This window comes from Sus scrofa, chromosome 14 (assembly GCF_000003025.6).
Source record: "Sus scrofa isolate TJ Tabasco breed Duroc chromosome 14, Sscrofa11.1, whole genome shotgun sequence".
Taxonomy (NCBI): Eukaryota; Metazoa; Chordata; class Mammalia; order Artiodactyla; family Suidae; genus Sus; species Sus scrofa.
In genome coordinates this window covers 88,076,853-88,104,200 of record NC_010456.5, presented here as the reverse complement: position 1 = coordinate 88,104,200, position 27,348 = coordinate 88,076,853, and the positions used below count along the sequence as shown (strand labels likewise).

Below are 27,348 nucleotides of genomic sequence, written 5' to 3'. Positions count from 1 at the left end.
TAACAGCTACAAGATGACTACTGATTTTCTCCTAAAAAACCCGCCTCCCCCTTTATCTACATTATGATTCTAGGTCCTTCTCTCTTTTGCACTCTATATACTCTTTACTATCTTTCTCCATTCTTCATCTCAACTAACACATAGTCAGTATCTATATGTACCAGGCAGCTCACTGAGCACTGGGCATATACTAGTAAATAAAACAGATCTGTTTCCTTCACTGAAGGAACTTAAGAGGTTAGTGGGATAAAGAGATAATGAGCTTTTCAACAATGGTGCTGTTGCAGGAGAGGGAGATGTCCTGCCCTGGAACCAGCAGGCGTCCTTAGGACAGACCTCCAAGTAAGGGTCCTTGACTTATTTGGAGGGATATACTCTCCACAGGTGGAATGAGGACCATCCCAGATAGTGACAACAGCCCTGGGTTGGGGTGGGTGGGTGCTAGGTTTTTATTGGGATGAGTAATTTCATAGGTTAAAAAGTGGGAGTGATATTTTTTTTTTTCCTGTCTTTTTGTCTTTTCTAGGGCCGCTCCCACAGAATATGGAGGTTCCCAGGCTAGGGGTTGAATCACAGCTGTGGCTGCAGGCCTATACCACAGCCACAGCAACGTGGGATCCAAGCTGCGTCTGCAAACTACACCACAGCTCACAGCAATGCTAGATCCTTAACTCACTGAGCAAGGCCAGGGATCGAACCCACAACCTCATGGTTCCTAGTCGGATTTGTTAACCACTGAGCCATGACGGGAACTCCGGGAGTAATATTCTTGCTATTTCAGGGAAGGGTGGCATTTCCCAGGAATTGGGCCACTGCCCACTTTTTGTCCTTGTATGGCCCTCCTTGGAACCAGCAAGAGTTAGGTAGGAGTGATTTTTAGTATTACAATGAAGGTGTAATGAACTAAAGGTCAAGGACTGGACTATGCTCAAACCACCCTAGTTTCAGATGGCGCCAGCTGTTCTTTTTTTCTTCTTTTTTCTTTTTAGGGCCACACCCAAGATGTATGAAATTTCCCAGGCTAGGGGTTGAATCAGAGCTGCAGCTGCTGGCCTATACTACAGCCACAGCAACACCAGATCCAAACTTCATCTGCGACCTACACCACAGCGTGTGGCAACACCAGATCCTTAACCCACTGAGTGGGGCCTGGGATCAAACCAGCATCCTCCTGGATACTAGTCGGGTTCATTACCACTGAGCCACAATGAGAACACCTCCAGCTGGTCTTTATGGCATCCTAACCTAACAGCTGAGCCCTTCTTCATTACCTAGCATTTGAGTCCTGCCCCTTACCTCCCATCTCATAATTACTTTTAACCTTTAAATTTCAATAATATGTTAAGTTGGGGAAATAAGTTTCTTAGGAGCCATTTAAATCTTCGTTAAAAATGTAAACCAAGTGGAGTTCCCGTCGTGGCTCAGTGGTTAATCCAACTAAGAACCATGAGGTTTCGGGTTCGATCCCTGGCCTTGTTCAGTGGGCTGTGGTGTAGGTTGCAGATGCGGCTTGGATCCCTTGTTGCTGTGGCTCTGGTGTAGGCCGGTGGCTACAGCTCCAATTAGACCCCTAGGCTGGGAACCTCCATATGCTGTGGGAGCGGCCCTAGAAAAGGCAAAAAGACAAAAAAAAAAATGTAAACCAAGTAAAAGTTTTCTTCAACACAGCTGCTTAAGACAATAAAATCTCCCAATTACTGCTTTAAAAAATTCGTGTTATGATTACCAGGAAATTTTTGCTTTCATAAATAGCTATTTATCACTCAGGAGGAAAAATTTATTCTTTTGAATAAGCTTTAATTAGTTCTCATTAGAAAGAGTTGATATATGTAATTTTTTGGTCATTTTCAACCCTATAATAAATATTTTCCATCTAATTGGCTTGCTTAGTTGCCTTACCTATAATATATTTTCTTCACAGTAAATGGCAAGCAGCTGAAACATTGTTTGTAGATCTTGTTCTCATCTGTTTCTAGTTCTAATCCACATTTTGCACAGCCAGTGTATATAACCTTGGGAAGAGCAGAAAAAATACTCTCCAGAGAACTGTGAGCACTTAGAGTTATCTTCTGAGTTGCTGAAATAGGAAACACCAGCTCTAAAATCTGGGCTTTGATTAGAATCACTCCTAAAAAAGACAAACAAAAAGAAATATCATAAATTAGAAGGCCAAAACTATAACTTTAATTTACAAACTTGGTTAACTATACAGTTGATTCAGTTATATAGTAAAGGATACACCTGAGGTCTTGGTCTTCTCTTCACTCTTTTCCTAGACAATCTCATTCACTATGGCTTCAGTATCTGCTCTAGAGTATATGGGGTGATTTGCCAACAAGTAAAAGTAAAAATTTACTTCTTTAATTTGGCTGAACAGGTGGTTGTCTTCTTCTTCCCTATCCTCTGGAGTCATGCAAAATAAGTTTACTTTCTTTTTTTAGGAGAAATCTCTTCAAACATTTGAAACTAGCTAAGATGCTCTCTCTTCCATCTTTTTAATTAATCATCATCAAAAGTCAAATAGGAGGTCAGTAGTTCTTCTATTCTCTACTTTGTCCAAAAATAATATGCCACTGGCTTATATTATTTTTAAACTCCCCCCCACCCTGCCAATTTCCTGCCCATTACCACCCACATTTGGTGTTGGTAATGGCCATGTGTACTGAACATTTTTTGTGTTACTTACCAGGAAACTCAGGCATGTTCACTCACTATTCACTGGCTCATGCATTCACCCAATTAAACCAATACTGAGTATCTATTATCTGCCAGACATTCTTTTTTTTCTACTTTATGAGTGACTTACTGTATACTAGTAAGGGCCATGAGTTTATCTGAGCAATCTTCTCTTTTTCTCTCCAGATTCGGTTTTGTTTTGTTTTTCTTTTTCGGGCCACACCTGCAGCATATGGAAGTTCCCAGGCTAGAAAAATTGGAGCTACAGCAGCCAGCCAACACCACAGCCACAGCAATGTGGGATCTGAACTATGTCTGGGACCTACATCACAGCTTACAGCAATGCTGAATCCTTCACCCACTGAGTGAGGCCAGGGATCAAACCCGCATCCTCATGGATATTAGTCGGGCTTAGTATCATTGAGCCACAATGGGAACGTCCCTCCTAAAACCTTTTTTTAAAGGCTTTAGGGTTGCTCCTTTTCATCCTTTTAGCATGCAGTAGTGCACTCCAGATCAAGAACTCATCATTTGAATGTCCTATCCCTTTCCTGGTTATCTCTTCGGGAGTCCCATTAATGGTGACTTTCCTATTCCTAAGCCTTTCAGTTTGCTTTAGTCTTTTAGTGCCCAAAGATTGTTTCATCTCTCCCAATCATGTCATATATCTCTGAAAGGGATGGAGTAGAATAGTTACAGGTAGTTGTAGGACTCCCAATAGGGGACCATAGATAGAGAGGAAGACCTAGGGAACTTTGGGAGACCACTGGGAGTTAATAACCACTCAAGAAAGCCATCAGAATGAAGCAGGCTTGTTTAACTACAAAACCATAATTAAAAGCACAAGATATACCTCAGGTCATTAAGTGAAAGATAAAATGAGGCCTGCATTCAAGTTCAGCAAGACAATGACCCTTAGGACCAAGGACAGGAGTTTAAGGGAAAGATGACATTCCAAAGTAGTAGACCTTCATTATACGAACACCTGAGATGATTCAACATATTTTAGCATATATTACCACCCTTCTGCTTAGTTGAATAAGCGCCATGACAGACCTAGTTTAACCTCATACTCTCTTACCAGATACGAAGGAGGAGCTAATGATATAAGCCTGACTCCTACTCAAAAGAGAGGAAGAGGCAGTCTTTTCCCACTCCCCCCTTTCCTTGGATTATAAAAATGTAGCCCACCAAATCCTTGGAGCAGTGCTTCTTTGCCTGCCTGCTTGTATCTCTCACAAGCATCCTATATTAATAAATTTATTTCTTGCCTATCACTTTGTCTCTTGCTAAGTTCCTTCTGCACTGAGACACAAAGAACCTAAACTTCAGTAAATCCAGACACCAGGTGAGTGATTCTAATTAAAAAATTGTGGGTTCAAGTCCCAATCTGAGTTCTGGCTAGGTTCAAGTCATAAGTGTTGTCAGTTTCATCTCAACATGAATTACGAGAGTGTGTGCCAGTCAGCACACCTAATAAACTACAGGAGACTCCACACTATGCCTTTCCATAGACATGTTGAATCACTACGAAATTATTCAATGAAAGAATTCAATAATTTTAGAAGAATGTTAATATAATTGCTAACATTTTTGAAAATTTACACACCTCCTTAAAAGAATTAAAAGTTCGTGATGGGGAGTTCCCATCATGGCTCAACAGAAATGAATCTGACTAGTATCCACGAGGATATAGGTTTGAGCCCCAGCCTCACTCAGTGGGTTGGCGATCTAGTGTTGCCGTGAACTGTGGTGTAGGTCACAGACTCGTCTACGATCCCAATTAAACCCCTGGCCTGGAAACTACCATATGCCAAGAGTGCAGCCTTAAAAAAAAAAAAAAAAAAGTTTATGATGAATGCGGACTCTGCTTTCAAGGGGCTTACAGCCTCCTTGCACTGATGTTTTGCTGATGGCAGGATGAGACTGCTGAGGGAGCATCTTCATTTCTTTACAAGAAGTCAGGCACAGACTCAACCCATCTGGCTTTTATTAAGCAAGCAGGTGGTCTTGGGAAATTCCCCCATGTTAATCTCCCTTTCTTCCTCCTTTCACTTAACTAAGTATGAAATAGGTTAGAAAAGCATTGCTTGTATTGCCATGTGCTCTGGCCAAGTCTGCCTTAAAAACACAAAACAATGATAAAAACTATGAATTCCACCCTCGTAGCTGAACATCAAGAGAAGGAAAATGGCTAAAAGAGCCTCTCTCTACATAGGCTAAGTTTACGGAACCCAAGTTCATGTGCCTGAAACACAGTGAGGCCAAACAAAACTGAAATGTTGGGAGTCTGGAGAAGAGAAAGTGAAGTGGGAAGGGGAAGGGCCCTCCCAGAACAAAGGGAAGACAACATGCAACACCAGCATATGAGCGCTGGCATGCACAGTTCTGCAACAATGTAGCATAACCTGTATCCATAGCACAGGCATATCTATAACTGTCTGCTCAAAATTTATAGAACACCTTATAACGGGGACAAAGAAATTTGGATGTTTCGGGAAAATTAACAGGGTATATAAGGCGGCGCCCTGTTGTGTTCGGGGCTCAGCCTTTGGATATGAATCTGCTGAGCCAGTGCCGGCAGGAATAAACACTTCTTCCTGGCAAAAAGACCTCAGTGTCCTGTCTCCCTGTACGAGAATCTACAACAAAAGGTTTATTGCAGGGCCAGGCAAGGAAAACAGGCAGCTTTTGCTCAAAAAACCCAAACTCCCTGATAGTTTCAGAGGAATTTTTATAAGCAAAATTTGGGGTGAGGGCTGCAGGGCCCTGAGATTGGTTGGTTGTGAGGGAGCAGGGAGGTGCCCCAGGATTGTCAATCATCAGCCTGTAGTTACCATCTTCCACCTGGGTGGGGGCTTTAGTTCCCACAGAAGAACTCAAATATTTTGTTATGTATATCCCTTGAGCAGGAACCAGGATCCTGCTTTAATAGCTGCACTTCATTTCTTGATTGCTCCTCTTTTGTTTCTGCATTCCCTTTCTTTGCTGGTTAGTAATTGTTTGAATCTGCTCTTTGGTATTCAGGAAGGTCTAGGAGGCTAAAGCCTTTATCCTACAAATAAGAAACTGGGGACTTGGAAAGGTTTTCGTACCTGGGAGGGCACCACTAGGTCCTGCTCAATTTCAATACCAAGGACTGATTATAACAGCACAAAGTTTTACAGGGTTTTCCTGCGGGGAGTACATCTCCAGGGTTTGCAAGAATAATCCCAATTCCCAGACTCATCCCCCAAACTGATGAGGCTATAATCCTTGGTACCATTCATTAATCATCAAAATTGCAGTCACCAATTTCACTGTTGTCCATAATGTTGCTTATTTTTAAATCTAATTCTAGGTCTTAAGTCCCAGCAGGTAGCTGTATTATGTGAAAGGCAGACTGGGGCTGACTTCTCTATGACACCAAATTAAATATAACCACCTATGGCATTCTTGCAGGGTCCAGCTCCATAAGCCTGTGGGTTGTTTTGTTTTGTTTGAGAGGGGCACTCAAGTTAGTAAGAAACTAGTTTAGAAACTTAACACAGCACTACAATACTACCCAAGACTTTAACAGTGAGTATAAATCTAGAGTCTTCTGTAGCCACAAGCAGCTTATTTCCATTTCTGAAAGTTGTATCAAATTTGCTTAATGATATAAAACTTTGTAAATTTTCTATTTTCTGCGTTTATTTTCCAGAAATATTACTAATTTAATCAACTGTTAGAATTGAAAGAGAGCAGGACCTTGTGGGGCCCTCTGGGATACAAATCCTTTCTGTGTCCCCCACTTCTCCCAGAGTTCCAAAGAACAGATTTAAACAGTTGCTAATAAGGGAAGGGAGATAGGGGCTGCAGACACAAAGGAAGAGCAGGCAAGAAACAATAGCGCAGCTTTGGGGCAGCATCCTGATTCCTCCTCAAGGAATATACATAAAAACACCTTTGAGTTCTTCTGCAGGAACCGAAGTCCCCATTCCAGTGGAAGGTGGTGACTTCAGGCTGAGCACAAGATTCCTGGAACATTATCCTTTACCTTCACCAACCAATCAGAAGAAAGTCATACACCCTGGAGCCCTCACTTCCAATTTTGCCCTTAAAAAGTTCTCTCTTAAAATCATCAGAGAAGAGTTCCCTTGCGGCACAGCGGGTTAAAGATTTGGCATTGTCACTGCAGGAGCTCAGGTTGCCGCATTGGCACAGGTTCAGTCCCTAGCCCAGGATTTCCCACATGCCTAAACAAAACAAAACTAAATAAACCATCAGGGGGTTCAGGTTTTTTGAGTACGAGCCACCCATTCTTCTTGAGCGGCCCTGAATAAACCTTTCTCTGCTCCAAATTCCAACATTTCAGTTTGTTTGGCCTCACTGTGCATCAGGCATAAGAACTTATATTTGATTACAGCATCAATAAATGTTTCCATGCCTAAGTGGGTACATGGAGTTCTTCTCTAAGAACAAATTCTGTATTCAATTAAAAGATGGTTTTTTTGAGAGGTGCTGTTTTTGTTTTCTATTTGCATTCTCCTTAGCTTAGTTTTATGATGTAATAATGCTAACTTATAACCACATTTTGGAAATCACACATACATGCATTAAGCAGCTTGCAAATTTTTAATCTGGCACTTGGTCAAGGTAGAGTATGGGACTAGATTTATGCTCTCATCTTGTGACATAATAAAAAGTACGAAAAAAAAAAAATTGGAGTTCCCATCGTGGCTCAGTGGTTAACAAATCCAATAGACACCATGAGGTTGCGGGTTCAATCCCTGGCATTGCTCAGTGGGTTAGGGATCTGGCATTGCCGTAAGCTGTGGTGTAGTCGCAGACACAGCTCTGATCCCACGCTGCTGTGGCTGTGGTGTAAGCCGGTAGCTACAGCTCTGATTCAACCCCTAGCCTGGGAACCTCCATATGCCATGGGTGTGGCCCTAGAAGAGGCAAAAAGACAAAAAAATAAATAAATAAAAAGTAAATACTTGGTCTTTGTCCTTAGTTACTAGTACTCCCTTCCAAAAACCCTTGTCATCTCTGAAATAAGAGTACCCTGTGCTAATGAGAAGATTGGCAACTGAGGGCACAGAGGTAGCATCAGGATACAGGCTGGTTACCAGAAAGACTAATGCAGATTAGAGGGTGAGAACTTTTAGCCCCACCCACTGACCTCTGCGGAGGAGAGACGGTCTGGAGACTGAGCTAATCACCAATGAGCAATGATTTAATCAATGATGACTATATAATGAGACTTTGAATAAAAACCTTAAAGAACAAGATTCAGGGACTCTCTGGGTTGATGAACACTTAGAGGTGCTGGGAGGGTGGTGCACCTGCAAAAGGCATGGAAGTTTCATATTCCCCCCAACCATACCTTGCCCTACACATCTCTTCCTTTCGGCTGTTCCTGAGTTGTATCCTTTATAATAAACTGATAAATGTAAATACAGTTCCCGAGCTCTATGAGCAGTTCTATCGAGTTACTAAACCTGAAAGTGGGGAGGGCTACAGGAACTTCCAAATTTGTAGCCAAGTCAGACAGAAGGGAACCCTGGGCACCTAATACTTGTGAGTGGCATCTGAAGTGAGGGTAGTCCTGTGGGACAGAGATCTTAAACCTATGGAGTCTAAAATTGAATTAAAGTGTAGGACTCCCAGTTAGTACTCACAGAATTGGAGAACTCGTTGATGTGGGGGTTGGGGGGGAGCCCATACATTAGATGTCCAAGTGCTATGTGTAAAAACAGTTCAGACACTTGAAACAACTAAAAAACCAGATAAAACGTATGAAACAATTCTCAAGACATACATCAGGCAACAGAGGACAATGATCCCTTAATGATGAAAAACTAAAGATGTAAGCCTGGTGACTATCCCAGTTTACAGACAAGAGAGTTTCCTGGCAGGAAACAGGACTAAGGCAAAGCCTGGTGGTTTTTCTGAGTTGAGAGAAGACAGGGCTTTGAGTCTGAAAGGCTAATACAACTGGAGTTGTCAGGGCAAGTTACTAGATAGATGAAAGCTGCAAAGAGAGAACTCTGGAGAACTGCACAGGGTACCTCCCCACCCCCCGAGAATACAACAGAGTTTTGACCTGTATATGTAACCAGAGGCAAAGGAAAGCCCACCCAAAAGGATTACTGGGAACAATCCCTGCAGCTTGCACAGAGCTGGGAATAGTGCCTTCATCTCTTTTTCTTTTTTAAACTTTTTGGCCACACCAGCAGCATGTGGAAGTTCTGGGGCCAGTGATCGAACCTGCGCCACAGCAGCAATTCAAGCCACAGCAGCGACAACATTGGATCGTTAACCCATTGTGCCACTTGGAAACTCTGGAAGAGCATATTTTTTCACCAGCTAGAGTGGAAAATTTCATAATCCATAGGGCAATGGATAGAGAACTTAGGTATTGTACTAAGAAAATTTATGGCATGAAACTCCTACATTGGAAAAAAGAAAGAAAAGTTTCCTATCAGTGACCTCAATTTCTACCTTAAGAAAGGTAAACAAGTGAAACCCAAGAAAGTAGAATAAAGGAAAAAATTAAAATCAAACCAGAAATTAATGAAATATAAAATAGAAAAATAGATAAAAATTAATGAATACAAAAGGTAGCTATTTGAGATTAATCAAATTGGTAAAACTCTACACAAATGATCAGAAAAAAGAGAGAAAACACAAATTAGCAATATTATGTAATACCAATATCACTACATCTACATATATTAAAAAGGATAATAATAGAATCTCATAACTTTATGCCAATAAATTTTTGTTGTAGTGGTGCCAAGAGCATAGATTGAAAGATACAAACTACCAAAGCTCACTCAAGAAGAAATAGATAACTGGAATAGCCCTATATCTACTAAAAAAATTGAATTTGTAGATAAAACCTTCCAATTAAGAAAACCCCAGGCCCATATGGCTTCCCTGAGGAGTTCTACCAAATAGATAAGGAGAAATCTAGATAACTGAAACAAATTTTTCCAAAAAACTGAAGAGGAAAAAATTATACACCAACTCATTCTATGAGTACTGCTCTAACACCTAAACCAGAAAAAGATACTATAAGAAAACTGCAGGCAAATATTCCTCATCAACACAGACATAAGGAGTTTCCCTCATGGCTCAGTGGTTAACGAATCCAGCTACTAACCATGAAAAAGTCTTACTGACAGATGTTATCCAATTGAATCGAGCAATATATAAAAAGAACTCATCACGACCAAGTTGGATTTATCCCACAAATGCCATGTTGGTTCAACATTCAAAAATCAATCAATGTGGAGTTCCTGTTGTGACTCAGGGGGATAAGAACATGACATAGTGTCCAGGAGGATTCAGTTTGATCCTTGGCCTCACTCAGTGGGTTAAGGACACGGTGTTGCCACAAGCTGCGGTGTAGGTCTCAGAAGCAGCTCAGATCTGACATTGCTGTGGCTGTGGCATAGGCCACCAGCTACAGCTCTTATTCTACCCCTAGCCTGGGAAGTTACATATGCTGCAGGTGCAGCTGTATAAAAAAAAAAAAGAAAAAAAAAATCAATGTGTTTGATTATATTAACAGATTGAAAAAGAAAAACTGTATAATCATCCCAATAGATGGAGATAAAGTATTTGACAAATTCTAACATCCACTCCTGATTTGAAAAAATCTTTCTTGGAGTTCCTGTTGTGGCAAAACAGAAACAAATCTGACTAGGAACCATGAGGTTTGGGGTTCGATCCCCGGCCTTGCTCAGTGGGTTAAGGATCTGGCATTGCAGTGAGCTGTGGTGTAGGTCGCAGATGCGCTTGGATCTGGTATTGCTGTGGCTCTGGTGTAGTTCAGCAACAACAGCTCCAATTAGACCCCTAGCCCGGGAACTTCCATATGCTGAGGATGCAGCCCTAAAAAAAAAATAAAATAAAAATAAAAAAATAAAAATCTTTCTTCAGCAAACTAGAAAAAGAATGGAACTTTATTAACCTGATAAAAGGCATCTGTGAAAAACCTCCAGCCAATACTATACTTGATAGTGAAAGAATAAATGCTTTCTAAGATCAGGCACAAGGTAAAAATGCCTGCTCTTACAACTTTTTTTCAATAGTAGATTAGAGGAGTTATCAAGTACAATAAGGCAAGAAAAAAATAAATAAAAGGCATCCGGACTGGAAAGAAAGGAGTAAAACTGTCTTAACTCATAAATAAAAGGTCAATGTAGAAAATCAACTGAAGAGTTGCTATTGAACTTAGTGAGTTTAGCAAAGTTATAAAACATAAGGCAATATACCAAAAATATCAATTATATTTCTATATATTATCAAGAAAACAATTGAAATTGAAATTTTTTAAAAATATCATTTATAATTGCTTACAAATAGAAACTAGGGATAAGTCTAACAAAAGATGTGAAAGCCCTACCTATATTCTGAAAACTGCAAAACATGGCTTTGAAATTGGAGAGACACATCTTGTTCATGGATTGGCAAACTCGATATTAAAATGCTTCACTTTTTCCCCAAATTGACATATAGCTTCAGCACAATCCCAATCAAAATTTCAGAGGGTTTTTGATAGAAATTGACAAACTGACTGTAAAATTCATATGAAAAAGCAAAGGATCTAGAATAGCCCAAACGACATTGAGAAAGAACAAAGTTGGAAGGCTCACAATATCTGACCTCAAGACTTAGCATAAAGCTACAATGATCAAACAAAAAAAAGAAAAAGAAAAAAAAGCTACAGTGATGAAAATAGTATGATATTTGTGGAAAGATGGACAAAGTGATCAAGAGAAAATCCAGAAATAGACCACTCATGTAGACAATTGATTTTGACAAAATTGCCAAGGCAATTCACTGAAAAAAAAATAATCTTTTCAACAACTGGTGCTTGAACAACTGGATATTCATACAGGAAAAAAAAAAAAAGAAAAAAGAAAAAATAAGAAACCAACTTGAAGTCTTACCTCACACTATATACAAAAATTAACTCAAAATAGACCATTAACCCAAATTTAAAACTTAAAACTCGGAGTTCTCCTTGTGGCGCAGTGTAAATGAATCTGACTAGTAACCATGAGGTTGTGGGTTAGATCCCTGGCCTTGTTCAGTGGGTTAAGGATCCAGCACTGCTGTGAGCTGTGGTGTAGGTCACAGACAAAGCTTGGATCCAGCATTGCTGTGCCGAAGGCTGGTGGCTGTAGCTCCAATTGGACCCCTAGCCTGGGAATCTCCATATGCTGCGGGTGCAGCCCTAAAAAGCACCCCCCCCAAAAAAAAACACAAACCCTCTAAAACTTTTATCTTATTTTTGTCTTTTTAGGGCCACATTTGCGGCATATGGAAGTTCCCAGGCTAGGAGTTAAATCAGAGCTACGGGTGCCAGTTAACATCATAGCCACAGCAACTTGGGATATGAGCCACGTCTGTGACCTACACCACAGCTCACAGTAATGCCAGATCCTTAACCCACTGAGTGAGGCCAGGGATCGAACCCACATCCTCATGGATACTAGTCAGGTTCACTACCACTGAGCCATGATGGGAATTCCTCTAAAACTTTTAGAGTAATACGTAGGAGATGAATTTTTGTGACAATGGGCAAAGCAAAGTTTCCTAGAAATGACACCAAAAGCACAAGTCACACAAGAAAAAATGGATAGACTGGACTTCGTTAAAATTTAAAACTTGTGCTCTTCAAAAGTCCTAGCTGAAAGAATGAAAAGACAGCAGTTCCTGCTGTGGTGCAGTGGGTTACGGATCGATCCAGCATTGCCACAGCTGTGGTGTAGGTCAAAGCTGGGGCTTGGATTTGATTCCTGGCCCAGGAACTTTCACATGCCTTGGGTAAGGCAAAGAAAGAAAAGAAAAGAAAAAAGAAAGAAAAGGAAGGAAGGAGAAGGAAAGGAAAGAAAGAAAGAAAGAGAAAGGAGAGACAAGTAACAGTGATCTAGGACAAAGACAAGGAACATATTTGCTAAGTTTATAGTTAAAAAAATTTTTTTTACCCAGAATATAAAGAACTCCCAAAATTCAATAAAACAATCAACTCGATTTTTATAGGTAAACAAAAGATTTCAGTTGACACTTCATCAAAGAAGATATATAGATGGGGGTTCCCTTTGTAGCAAAGTGGAAAGAATCTGACTAGAATCTATGAGGATGTGGATTCGATCCCCAGCCTTGCTCAGTGGGTTGGGGATCCAGCGTTGCCGTGAGCTGTGGTATAGGTTGCAATGTGGCTCAGATCCCACTTTGCTGTGGCATAGGCTGATTCGACCCCTAGCCTGGGAACTTCCATATGCCATGGGTATGGCCCTAAAAAGCAAAAAAAAAAAAAAGAAGATATATAGATGTCAAGTAAGTATATAAAAGATGTTCAACACCATCAGCCAATAAGGAAATGCAAGTTAAAAACCCTAGTGACCCATTACTATATACCTTTTAGGATGGACAAAATAAAAAATTAAAACTAATGTCCATACCAAGTGTTGAGGTAGATCTAGAAAAAAACAGAACTTGGGAGTTCCCATCATGGTTCAGCGAAAGGAATTTGACTAGCATCCATGAGGATACAGGTTCAATCCCTCACCTCACTCAGTGGGTTAAGGATCTAGCCTTGCCGTGAGCTGTGGTGTAGGTCGAAGATGTGGGTCGGATTCCGCACTGCTGTGGCTGTGGCTGTGGCCAGCAGCTGCAGCTCTGATTAGACCTCTAGCCTGGGAACCTCCATATGCTGTGGGTGCGGCCCCAAAAAGACGAAAAAAAAAAAAAAAAAAAAGAAAAGAAAAGAAAGAAAAGAAAAAACAGAATTCTCATACACTGTGAAATGTAAAATGGTACAACTGTTTTGGAAGACAGTTTGTCAGTTTCTTTAAAAGTTAAACATAACATTTACCATATAATCCAGGTATTGATTCAATTCATAAGTATTTACTCATGAGAAAGGAAAAACTAAATCCATATAATGCCTTGTACTTGAATGTTTAGAGAAGCCTTATTTATGATAGCCAAGAACTACAAACAACCTAGATGTTCATCCACAGCTGAACAGCTAAAAAAAGTCAAGGTGATCCTGTTGTGGCTCATCGGTAATGAACCTACTAGTGTCCATGGGTTTGCAGGTTCAATTCCTGGCCTTGTTCAGTGGGTTAAGGATCTGGTGTTGCGGAGAGCTATGGTATAGGTCTCAGACGCGGCTCAGATCCCTGCGTTGCAGTGGCTGTGGTATAGCCCAGCAGCTGTAGCTCCAATTCAGTCCCTAGCCTGGAAACCTTCATATGCTTCAGGTCTGGCCCTAAAAAGCAAACAAAACAAAACAAACACCAAATCACAGTATATTCATATAATAGCATAAAAAGGAATGAACTATTGGTATGCACAATCACACACATACACCTTAAAGAATTTGCTAAATTAAAGATGCCAAACAAAACAGTGTCTACATTGCAAGATTTCACATATATAAAATCCTAGAAAATTCAAACTAATCTCTAGTGACAGAAAGCAGATTGACTGCCTGGCAGGATCAGGGGGCAGGGATGAGGGGAAGGAAGAAATTACAAAGAGGTAGGTGATATTTTCATGAGTGTGGCAATGGTTTCACAGGTTTTATGTCAACAATCACCAAGGTGAAGCTGCTTTAAATATACTTTAAATAAGGGTAATTTCTCGTATGAAAATTACATTCCAAAACCCTTGCTAAATTTTTTTTTTTTAAATCTGATACTCTGTACCACACGTGAAAAGCACTAACTCTGAGATATTCTATTAACTGCATATGCCACAACCCTTACATTTCTGTGGATAAACCAAAAGGGGGCACAGCATGCTAGTAAAAAAGCCTCAGAAATATACTTGAGAATTTTAGCATGTGATCTCTGATGAGCTTCAATTTATTTTATTTGGGACCAGATTCTTTTCATTAGAAAAAAAATTATAAAACTAATCTTATTTCACCTAAACCACATCTAACATTTAGTAAGTTCTAAAACCATCTGTAACTCAGCCATTAAAATGAACGAAATACCGGCATTTTTAGCAACATGGATGGACCTAGAAATCATCATGCTAAGTGAGGTCAGCCATACAATGAGACACCAACATCAAATGCTTTCACTGACATGTGGAATCTGAAAAAAGGACAGATGGAACTTCTTTGCAGAACAGATGCTGACTCACAGACGTTGAAAAACTTTTGGTTGGAGTTCCTGTTGTGGCTCAGTGGTTAGTGAATCCGACTAGGAACCATGAGATTGCGGGTTCGATCCCTGGCCTTGCTTAGTGGGTTAAGGATCCGGCATTGCCGTGAGGTGTGGTGTAGATCACAGACATGGCTCGGATCTGGTGTTGCTGTGGCTCTGGCGTAGGATGGCAGCTACAGCTCCAATTCGACCCCTAGCCTGGGAATCTCCATATGCCATGGGAGCGGCCCTAGAAATGGCAAAAAGACAAAAAAAAAAAAAAAAAAAAAGAAAAACTTTTGGTCTCTGGAGGAGACAGTTTGGGGGGTGAGGGGATGTGCTTGGGTTGTGGGATGGAAATCCTGTGAAATTGGATTGTGATGATCATCATACAACTATGAATGTGATAAAGTCATTGAATAATAAAAATAAGTAAATAAATAAATAAAACCATCTGTAAGAATTCAGAAAATTATTTATGTAAACGAGAGAATAAAGTTAAAATTAGGTATCAGGATTCAAAATTCCTGAGTTATTCTGAATGACTCAACCTTCAAGAACATCAAAAAGAGTAATCTTACACAAATTCTGTGGAAAATTTTTGACCAAATATTTTTTCTTCATTAAAAATTTTAAATTAGGTAACAATAAACCTACAGATACATGTCATTTTTTTATAAAATACATTTGCTATAATAGCCACTGGAAAACTTTCTATTAGTTTCCAAAATTGATAGTCATTGACATTTGCTAACTACTGGCATTTAAATGGTGTTTGCTACACCTTCAACCAGGAGTCAGCATCTTTTAAGCAGCACCTCTGTAGTTATTTAGAAAGTCAATGCAACTCATTGAAAAGTATATCCCACTAAAATTGTACCAATTCGTTTAGTTATTTTTACTATTTTACTCTCTCTTCATTCAAGTATATAGCATATTGAAACTAAAACATACTCCTTTTATTACTTCACTCAAAATAATTACATTTAGTTCATGAAAATTGTGTATGAGTATAAAATTCATCAAGTGCTCTTCTACCAATGTTAAATTTTAACAATCATGTATAGATGATAACTTAGTAACTTGATAGAATATTTATCTTAACAGTAACTCTGGTGAGGGTCATTTTTCTATTTCTGGCTTATGAAATGATAAGCTGCTTATAACTATATGCAAAAATATTTGAAGTAATCCCTAACAATTTCAAATTAATCTCAAAAGATTATAGGCAAAAAGATAAGATGTCAGTATCTGCTTCAGCTATTTTACAAAATCTGTTTCACTTTTATATTTAACTATACATTTTTCCCGTAAATGGCAGCTTCTTTGCTTATATTAAAACTAGCAATGGAGTTCCCACTGTGGTGAAATAGGATCAGCAGTGTCGAGGGAGTCTGGGATGCAGGTTCCATCCCCAGCCCAGCATGGTGAGTTAAGGATCCCCTGTTGCTGCAGCTGTAGCTTAGGTCGAAACCGCAGTATGGATACTGTGGCCTGGATACTGTGGCAGAGATCTAGCCTGGGAACCTCATATGCTGCAGGTTAGGCAAAAAAGGAAACAACAGAAATGACAACAAAAAACTAGCAGTATCTTATATAAATAAACTCTTACCTGAATGCTTATCCTCTAGGTGTGTTGCTAAATCTGAAATCTTCACAAAGGAGGGTGTGTTTTTTTGAAATTTTGCTTTAAATTCAATTGCCCTTGTATCATCATCAAACAGGCACTCACAAGATGACCATGGTGTTGTATGTAATTCTAGGTTTTCTAGGATGCAATTCCGCTGAACAAAAAGATATTTAAATTCCCAAATAGAATCTTAAACAAAACAAACAAGAAGAAAAAGTTACCAAAAAGGAAATAATCTAGGCTCGGAATCAAGTTAAACAGATTGACATGATTAAATCAGGTAAATACCACTTTTATCATCTTAAGAATGTGGGTATAAATAATTTAATAAAAAAATTTTTCTTTTGTCTTTTCTAGGGCTGCACCCATGGCATACAGAGGTTCCCAGGCTAGAGGTCTAATTGGAGCTGTAGCCGCTGGCCTATGCCAGAGCCACAGCAACGCCAGATCGAGCCGAATCTGAGAACTACAATACAGCTCATGGCAATGATGGATCCTTAACCCCCTGAGCGAGGCCAGGGATCAAACCTGCAACTTCAAGGTTCCTAGTCAGATTTGTTTCTGCTGCACCACAATGGGAACTCCTCTAAAGAAAATATTTTTAAAAAATAATATGGACATAGAAATGGACACATGTCTGCCACAATCAGTATCTCTGTTTGATTTTCAACACCTTAATTTTCTTATTTGGCTGATTTTTTTTCAGGACAATGAAAAGAAGCATTTAGATGCATTTGCTCCTGTTTTTAATTCCTTCAAAAATAATTCTAATCCTTAAAATTACAGTAGAGCAAAATTTCTTGCCAAATAATCATATATTAATAAATTCAAATTTAAAGCTATATTAAAACAAAAAGAGGCCTCTTAGCACTAAGTTTCCTAATGACAGCTTCCCACATACCTCAGGCCATAAATCTAATACACACCCACCCACTTCCTCAGCTTCTTTCATAGGACAGTTTGTTTTTTTTTTTTTTTTTTTTTTGAGAATCTTTTTTTTTTTCTTTTTTCTTTTCTTTTCTTTTTTTCACAGCTGCACCTGTGGCATACGGAAGTTCCATAGGGATCCAACTGGAGCTGGAGCTGCAGCTGCTGGCCTATGCCACAGTCACAGCAACACTAGATCCTTAAACCACTGAATTAAGGGATCAAACTGACATCCTCACCAACACTATGTCAGGTTTTTAACCCACTGAGCCACATGGGAACCCCCTTTGTGGAGAATCCTAAAACAAGTCAGTAAATTTGTACAGATAAAGCATCATTAGAAAGATTTAAAACATATATATTCCAAATTATTGATTAAAATCATCACTATTTTGAAAATAGCTTTTTTGTTTTATTACAAAATACATGCTTAGAAATCACAGATTTATTTATGCGTTTATTTATGTTATTTATTTACTTATTGTTTTTTAGGGCTTTACCCGTGGCATATGGAGGTTCCCAGGCTAGAGATCTAATTGGAGCTACAGCTGCCAGCCTATACCACAGCCACAGCAACGCCAGATCCAAGCCTTACCTGCGACCTGCACCACAGCTCATGGCAATGCCGGATCCTTAACCTACTGAGTGAGGCCAGGGATCGAACCTGCAACCTCATGGCTCCTAGTCGGAAGTTTCCATTGTGCCATTATGGGAACTCCAGATTTATTTATTTATTTCTAAGCAAATAAATAGCAGCCATAAGCAACACCCCAAAATAAACACAGTTAATATTTTAGTGGCCATCCAGTTGTTTTCAATTTGTTTGATTTTTACTTACTATGTCAAAAATATTTTTCCATGCCATAAAGCATTATTCTATATTATTTTAAAATACTGCATAAAAACCCACTGCACAGATACACCAAAAATTTTTTTTAAATTGAAGTATAGTAATTTACAATGTTGTGTTAATTGCAAGTGTACAGAAAAGTGATTCAGTTACACACATTATTTTTCATATTCTTTCCATTATAGATTATCACAAGATATTGAGTATAGTTCTCTGTACTATAAAGTACACCCTTGCTGCTTACCTATTACACCAAAATCTTTTTTATTTCTTTTTTTTTTGTCTTTTTTGGCCATTTCTTGGGCCACTCTAGTGGCATATGGAGGTTCTCAGGCTAGGGGTCAAATCGGAGCTGTAGCCACCGGCCTACACCACAGCCATAGCAACTTGGGATCTGAGCTGCATCTGCGACCCACACCACAGCTCACAGAAACACTGGATCCTTAACCACTGAGCAAGGCCAGGGATCGAACCCACAACCTCATGGTTCCTAGTCGGATTCGTTAACCACTGCACCACGATGGGAACTCCATACAAAAATCTTTTTAAAAATTATATTATAGCAATCCTCTATATTGGAGTTTGTTGGTTGTTCCTCATTTTTCACTATTATAAATAGTACATAAAATATTTTTAGTAGAGTTCCCAATGTGGCTCAGTGAAAACAAACTCAACTAATATCCATGAGGCCACAGGTTCAATCCCTGTCTCGCTCAGTGGGTTAAAGGATCTGGCATTGCCATGAACTGTGGTGTAGGCTGCAGATTCCGCTCAGATTCGCTGTTGCTGTGGCTGTGGTGTAGACTGGCAGCCACAGTTCCAATTCGATCCCTCGCCTGGGAACTCTCATATGCTATGGGTGCGGCCCTAAAAAGACAAAAAAAAAAAAAAATTTAGCTACATCTTTATGCATAGCCTGGATAAATTCCTATTAAGTGTAATTATTACGCCAAAGGTATTCCAAATACTAAGGCTTTTATATGCATTGTTAATTATCTTCAAGAAAGGTCTTTCCCTTGAAACTAATTATATTAAGTAAATTATACTTCAATTAGAAAAAAAGAAAAAAAAGATTTTTGCCAACTTATATCTCTAATAGTTCATAAGAATTGCTATTTCCTCATAACTTCTCTATCAATTTCTTAGGAGAAAAATCATGTCATTATTATTTTATTTGTCTGTCTTCAATTACTAGTATGAGCAACTTTTTTTCATACATTTATTAGCCACTTTAATGTCTTCTTTGGGGACCTGCATGTTCATATCTATTGTCCATTTATCCTTATAGATATTTGTCTTTTGCTTATCGCATTATTTTCTGACAAAATATAATTATTTTTCTGATTTTTCACTTGAGGTGTCATTTTACTTTTTTTTTTTTTTTTTTTTTTTTTTTAAGGGCTGCACTCACGGCATATGGAAGTTCCCAGGCTAGGGGTCCCATCGGAGCTGCAGCTGCCAGCCTATGCCACAGCCACAGCAATGCAGAATCCGAGCCGCGTCTGTGACCTAACCTCAGCTCAAGGCAACGCCAGATCCTTAACCCATTGAGCGAGGCCAGGGATTGAACCTGAAACCTCATGGTTCCTAGTCGGATTCGTTTTTGCTGCACCATATGATGCTTTTTATATATGGTAGTTTTTGTTGCTTCATTTTATTTAACCTACTAATCTTTGGATTACAAATAAGTTTGTTTATATTTTCTTCTACTACTCATTGTTCCTTTTAGTTATTATTCCTAGGAAGTTAAACTCTTTTTTTTTTTTTTTTTTCTCAAATTGTTAGCTATATAGTCCAAATACTATCTACTCTCTCTCTCTTTTTTTTTTTTTTTTTTTTTTTTTTTCTTTTTAGGGCCACACCTGCAGCATATGGAAGTTCACAGGCTAGGGGTTAAATCAGAGCTACAGCTGCCAGCCTATGCCACAGCCACAGCAATGCCAGATCTGAGCCATATCAGCAACCTACACAGCAGTTTGTGGCATGCCGGATCCTGATACACATCTGTATACTCTCTTTTTCTTTTTTCTTTCTTCTCTCTGTTTTTTTTTTTAGGGCTGCACATGAGGCATATGGAAGTTCCCTGGCTAGGGGTTGAATCAGAGATACAGCTGCCAGCCTACACCACAGCCACAACACCACTAAATCCAAGCCCCGTCTTCAAACTACACCACAGCTCACAGCAACGCCGGATCCTTAACTCACTGATCGAGGCGAGGGATCGAACATGCCGCATTCTCATGGGTACTACTGATCCAGTTCGTTACCACTGAGCCACAATGGGAACTCCTGAATACTTTCAAAATATCCCCCTTAACTGCTTAAGTTAACCAGAGTAGAGTTCTAACTTTAACTCTGAGTCCTCAAGTGCGCAGAGGAAATACAATTTCTTCAATAAATCTAATGTAGGGCAACATTTACATGCATGCATTTTTAACTTTGTTTTTTTTTTTCTTATCATTTGAAACAAGTAAAATTATTTCCTCCTCAGAAGTTTCCTTGTAGCGCAGTGGGTTAAGGGTCTAGTGCTGCTGCTGTACCTGTGGCGCAGGCCACAGCTGCTATGCAGGTTTGATCCCTGGCCAGAAACTTCCACATGCAGGTACAGCCAAAAATATAGACTCCACAAACTTGAGTCTCTTACTCTTTAAAGCAGTGGGAATTTTGAATGGTTGCCTGATCTCTATTTTATTTATTTATTTATTTATTTATTTGCTATTCAGGGCCCCGCTGGCAGCAAATGGAAGTTCCCAGGCTAGATGTCAAATCAGAGCCACAGCAGCAGTCCTACATCACAGCCATAGCAGCTGGGGATCTGAGTCGTGTCCGCAACCTACTTCGCAGCTCACAGCAACCCTGGATCCTTAACCCATTGGGCAGGGCCAGGGATCAAACTTGCATCCTCATGGATACTAGTTGGGTTTGTCACTACTGCTGAGCCACAATGGAAACTCCCTGGTCTGTATTTTATTCTTCATTCATTCCTTTTTTTTCTTTTTTTTTTTTGTCTTTTTGCCATTTCTTGGGCCGCTCCCGCGGCATACGGAGGTTCCCAGGCTAGGGGTCTAATCAGAGCTGTAGCTGCCAGCCTACGCCAGAGCCACAGCAACGCTGGATCCGAGCCACGTCTGTGACCTACACCACAGCTCACGGCAACGCCGGATCCTTAACCCACTGAGCAAGGGCAGGGATCAAACCCGCAACCTCATGGTTCCTAGTCAGATTCGTTAACCACCGCGCCACGACGGGAACTCCTCTTCATTCATTCTTAAAGAAAATATCTACTTACACAGGGAGTGCTGTGTGAAGGGAATACGATGATGAACAAACTAGTCAGGGTGCCTACATTCACAGAGTTAACAACCTACTGAGAAATTTAGTTAATTACCAAGCAAGCAGATAAGCTAGATGATCCCGACTATGTTAAGTGGCAGGAGTGGACTACAGAGAGTGATTATGGGAGTGATTATGTATATTCATGTGTGCGGATCTGAAAGTGGAGCTGAGAGAGGAAGGAGCCATCCAAGGGGAGAGCTGGGGAAGCACTCTAGGCAGAGGAAACATATACATGCAGGATCCTGAAGCAGGAGTTCCTGTTGTGACTCAGCGGGTTAAGAACTCAATTAGTAACTTAACTTAGCTGCCATCAGGCCAGCAGCTACAGCTCCAATTTGACCCTTAGCCTGGGAACCTCCATATGCCACGAGTGCGGCCCTGAAAAGTCAAAAAAAAAAAAAAAAAAAAAAAAAAAAAAAAAAGACTTCTATTCAATGACTTCAGGAGAATATTACATTAGAATGGCATTTAGTTCTGAATAGCTTATTTTATGCATACCCAATTATTCCCAAGAAATGTAACTTACATCCCTAGTCCACCCTTATTAGGACCTAAACTGTGACCAATGCTTCCTACATCTGAGGCATACCAAACTTCTATTAGCAACACATGTTTCAAAAAAAAAACATGAACTTGGGATTGATTTCTTATTCTTCTTCTCCAAAATATCAACTCTGTTATCTCTAGTATGCAGTAATGACTGCGTGACAATCATTTCTAATTATATCACCTAAATGTGAGTTTGTTATCTTTGGGAACAAGCAAAACCAATGCCCAGTACAGAGGCTAATATGGGGAATGCCTCGAGAAATACTAAATGAATGGCTAGAATGCTAACAATTTCTGAAAGTAGAAATCATTTCACTTACTGAAATGATTCTTCAAAATTGGTATTTTCAGGGTTCCCATCGTGGCTCAATGGTTACAAACCTGACTAGTATCCATGAGGATGCATGTTTGATCCCTGGCCTTGCCCAGTAGGTTAAGGATCTGGCATTGCTATGAGCTGTGGTGCAGTTCACAGATGCAGCTCAGATCCCGTGTTGCTGTGGCTGTGGCATAGGCCAGCAGCTACAGCTCCAATTTGGCCCCCAGCCTGGGAACCTCCATATGCCGAAGGTGCGGCCCTAAACAGACAAAAGATTTAAAAAAAAAAAAAAAAAAAAAGGTATTTTCCCATTTAGAGAGAATAATCTTGAGGTATTAAGAGGGATATTACAACTTAAAAATATCCTGCTGTATAGCACAGGGAACTATATCCAGTCACTTGTGATGAAACATGGTGGAGGATAATGTGAGAAAAAGAATATATATACATGTATGACTGGGTCACTTTGCTGTGCAGTAGAAATTGACAGAACACTGTAAATAAACTCTAATGGAAAAAATAAAAATCATAAAAAACCTCAAAAACAATGATTATAAATAAATATACTGAACAAATGAAGAACAATTACACTTTAATTCCTAGATTCATAAATTTTCAATATTAACCTAAATATCACAGAATTATCTAGAGATAACAATAATTCCTCTTCTATAACCAAATAACTATTGATTTTAAAAGAATATTCATACTAAGCATGGAGCAATCTGCTTTGGAATAACACCTTTGACCTACATTCCGTCCAGCATGCAGTAGACTTGTGCTCCTGGCCATGTTACCTGTGGTCAATAAGGATGGTTTGTCTATTACTGACACATGTTTGTCAGATTTCTCAACCACACAAATACTTGTCTTCGTTTGATCTTAACATAAAAGTCAAAAGTCAGACTTATCTCAAATCCTAGTTTTGGGCTATTAATGATTAAGAGAGACAATGCAACAGATCCTATCTTTAGACAACTATTTTGAAATAGAAGTTTGCAAGAAACATTAACTCTTTCAGGTAAGAAAAAATAAATCACATACTTAATCAGTCTCTGAATTAATTTAGCAGAGTAAAATAATTCATAAACCAGTAATTAAACTATCTGATTGTTAAAACTAAACGATTTCACAATACCAAAAGGAAGATATTATGCTATTTTATTGAAACACCAATTCCATTTAATTCAATACATCATACATTATTTACTTTTTTTTTTTCCTCTTTTTGTCTTTTCTTGGGCTGCTCCCGCGGCATATGGAGGTTTCCAGGTTAGGGGTCTAAACTGAGCTGTAGCCGCCAGCCTATGCCACAGCAACATCAGATCCAAGCCGCGTCTGCAACCTACGCCACAGCTCATGGCAACACCAGAGCCTTAACCCACTGAGCAAGGCCAGGGATCGAACCCACAACCTCATGGTTCCTAGTCGGATTCGTTAACCACTGCGCCACGACAGGAACTCCAACATTATTTACTATTTTTTAAAAAATGTAATCATGGGTCATACTTTAAACATGAACATTCTATGGCTAATAGTCCACACTTTCAAAACAACTGGGATAAAAACCTGGAACACAGTAATTAATTAAACAGTAACATTGTGACGAAAGAGTTAATACAACTCCTCTAACATCTGCCTTATAACTAGAGAGAAGTTTATTTATTAGATTACTTTCGCTGAATAAAAATTGAAGAAGCTTCTCCAGGATTAAATTTTTTAAGAACATTATCAGAAGAAGGTAAGATCCTCACTAAAAAGGTAAAGTAGAACACCTGGGAATAAATGGAAGCTTTTATTTTGCTACCATTAATTACAGAGGACTTTTTAGATCACTGAATTGCTTGCAGGAGGTATAAAATCATAACAGAAGAAGTCTGCAAGAGAATATCTAATCGTGATCAATTATATTTCAAACATAGTCTGATCTCCAGAATCTCTTCATCTTAGGTTCATAAGCATTAATCATTTACTTAACTATAAATAGGTTAAATGCTTTTGGTGTATTTACCTTTTTTCCTTTGAAGCTGAGGGTACCAGGCTGCTCCAGGACCCCATAATACAAGCACATAATGTTGACCTTGGGTCTGCTCCACTGTTAACATAACTTTCCTTTGCTTCTGTCCTCTATAACTGTATAATGCCTCTGGAAAAGGAAAAGGAATATTTTTTTCATTGGCACTACTCTATTAGATGTGATACTGTACTTCAGTGTTTAATGATAAATATCTACTGATAACCAAATGGTATACTAAGATGGTCATGTACTTTAATTTTTTTTTAACCTAAAATTAAGGAGGAGCCCACAATGTTTACCTGTCAGTATAGTGATATCAACAACTCTTAGAACTGCGTGGACTAATATGTCTGGCTGAAGCTGCTCCAATTCTACAAATTCTATACTGCTCATTTTCTGAGGCTGCCTTTGAGGAAGGTCTCTGAGATAGGAGTGTTTTGAAGACACATATGCCAGTAAATCTTGAAGTACAACATCACTAACTACACCGGAATCTAAGAAAGAAAAGAAAAAAAAAACGTACAAAAGATGTAAACATTGTATTTTCTCATGGTTTCTAGTTGGATTTGTTAACCACTGCGCCACGACGGGAACTCCTATATTTTCTCAATACAATATTTTCTTAGAACTGATATTTTATGCTGTAAAGTGTGATTAAATGTAAAACACAATTTCATTTCTATAAAACAGCTTATTCTTGAATCAGTTTAGATGACAAAATAAGCTTGATACTTTTAACCAATGAAAATGGAATTATTTACCATTTCCAAAGAAACTTGTCCTGTTCCCTTACTTCTCTATTTTGTTAACATCATTTTCCACCAATTAACCAAGACCAATATTTCAATTTTTTTTCAATTATTTTTTGACTTCTCCATACCCTGTTGTATCTAACCCATTCCCTAATCCCTGGAATTTGATTTGATCGTGTCTTCCCCACCTATCCCTGCTCTTCTTCCTCAAAACTGTCAGCATTTCACCTCTGAAATACTCTAAGATTCACTGAACTGGCTCTCCCTCAACATGCCTTGTCCTTTCCCACCTCTAAGCCTCTCTCCTCACCATTTTCACTGGCTGCAACACTGGCATCCTCCCTACCCATTCAAATACTACACAGAACAGATTAAGTCATTTCTCCTTCTCCCAAGCTTAGCTTTTCTCTCTCATTTGGCATTTGTGCATGTTCCACCTCATAATACTTTTCTTGATTGTCACAGCAATTATTTTTCAGTCATTACTTGACCTAGATGTTTTTCTCTCCTGTCTCAATTTTTTTCCTCAGTTTTTATTAAATACACATATACAATAAAATACATGCATTTTAAATGTACAGATTGATGAGTTTAGCTCATTAAATTTTAATTTAACTGAAGGAAAGGTAGGTATGCTTTAATAAAATGATTATTGACCAAAAATAAGATCTTAGCAAAAAACACAAGTACTTTTTAGAAAGAAGAGTCTATTAGCCAATTTCAATAGAAAAAAAAATCATTCATCTTTCTTTCTCCCAGTATCATTTCATCTTAATGTATTTCTCATGCCACACCAAAGCCTCCTTAGTCATTCACTTATTAGTAGACCATTCACTATGTGCCAGGCATTACACCAGGAGCTAGGGATACAAAGACATACCATGTCATGATCCCAATGCTGAAGAAATTATCAGCCTAGAGGTGGTCAGTAACTAACACTGGCTTAGGGTATAAGCAATATATATATAAGGATTCCTAACAGCACACAAAAATAATTGCCCAGGGAAGTTGGACAGGCTTCAGAGAGGGAATATTTGAGTTAGGTTTTGGAAAAATGCCAAACAAAAGTTTTCAAGGTAGTCATTGGGAAGGGGGGTATATTTCCAGTAAAGAGAAGGGATTTGTAAACCTTTATGTACCTACCATAGGTGCTTTTGGTAGCCAAATAAAGTATATGGGCCCATTATCAGAATAATATTTTTATGACAGCTTTATCAGAATGTGATTCACATAAACTTCACCCTTTTAAAGTGTGCAATTCAGGGAGTCCCTGCCATGGCTCAGTGGTTAATGAAGCCGACTAGTATCCATGAGGATGCAGGTTTGATCCCTGGCCTTGCTCAGTGGGTTAAGGATCAGGCATGGCCATGAGCTATGGTGTAGGTCACAGATGTGGCTCAGATCCTGCACTGCTGTGACTGTGGGGTAGGCTGGCAGCTACAGCTCCAATTCAACCCCTAGCCTAGGAACTTCCATATGCCATGGGTGAGGCCCTAAAAAGACATTTTTTAAAAAAGTGTATAATTCAGTGGGGTTTTTTTAGTATTTCACCAAGTTGTGCAAATATTACCATTATTTTAGAACATTTTTTATTACAAAGTAATATTTTTAAATTCATAAAATGAAATAGGATAGTAAAACAAATTATACAGAAATACAGTAATCAAAATATTTTTAAAATGGCAATAACTTATGTGCCTCATTAAAACATTAAATAACAAGGTATAGCAGAATATGCAGCAACTACTATAATTTTAAAGTATCATGGGCATAAATAATATTCAAGTTATCATTAACAACTTAATCAGAACATACGTGCTTTCCGTTGGTGACCAAGTCACAAGTATTGATGATATTACTGTGGATTGCTGCCTTATTCAAATGGAAAGAAATGCTAATTTTCACTAAGCAGCTAGTGAAAATAAAGATGTAATGTCTTATGGCAGGGGTGGAGGGAGGAGGATTGAATGAAGGCAATCAAAAGGTACAAACTTCCAGTTTTAAATAAGTACTAGGGATATAATGTACATGATAAATATAATTAACACTGCTGTATGTTACATATGAAAATTGTGGGGTTTTGTGTGTGTGTGTGTGTGTGTGTGTGTATGTGTGTGTGTTTTTAGGGCCGCTTCTGCTGCATGTGGAG

General features: G+C 38.9%; 1 protein-coding gene across 7 annotated transcripts in view; it reads right to left on the bottom strand.

Moving 5' to 3' along the window:
• Positions 1–27,348, bottom strand: part of FAM35A (family with sequence similarity 35 member A) — a 115,557-nt gene that overhangs the window by 16,955 nt on the left and 71,254 nt on the right. For 6 of the 7 annotated variants that reach the window (XM_021073593.1, XM_021073589.1, XM_021073591.1 and 3 more), the window contains 4 exons: positions 24,747–24,941; positions 24,442–24,576; positions 16,432–16,638; positions 1,900–2,128 (listed from right to left, as the gene is read on the bottom strand). In XM_021073593.1, coding sequence (XP_020929252.1) covers positions 1,900–2,128; positions 16,432–16,638; positions 24,442–24,576; positions 24,747–24,941 — 766 coding nt within the window. The remainder of the gene's footprint in view (positions 1–1,899; positions 2,129–16,431; positions 16,639–24,441; positions 24,577–24,746; positions 24,942–27,348) is intronic. The other variant, XM_021073595.1, reaches the window with a different exon arrangement.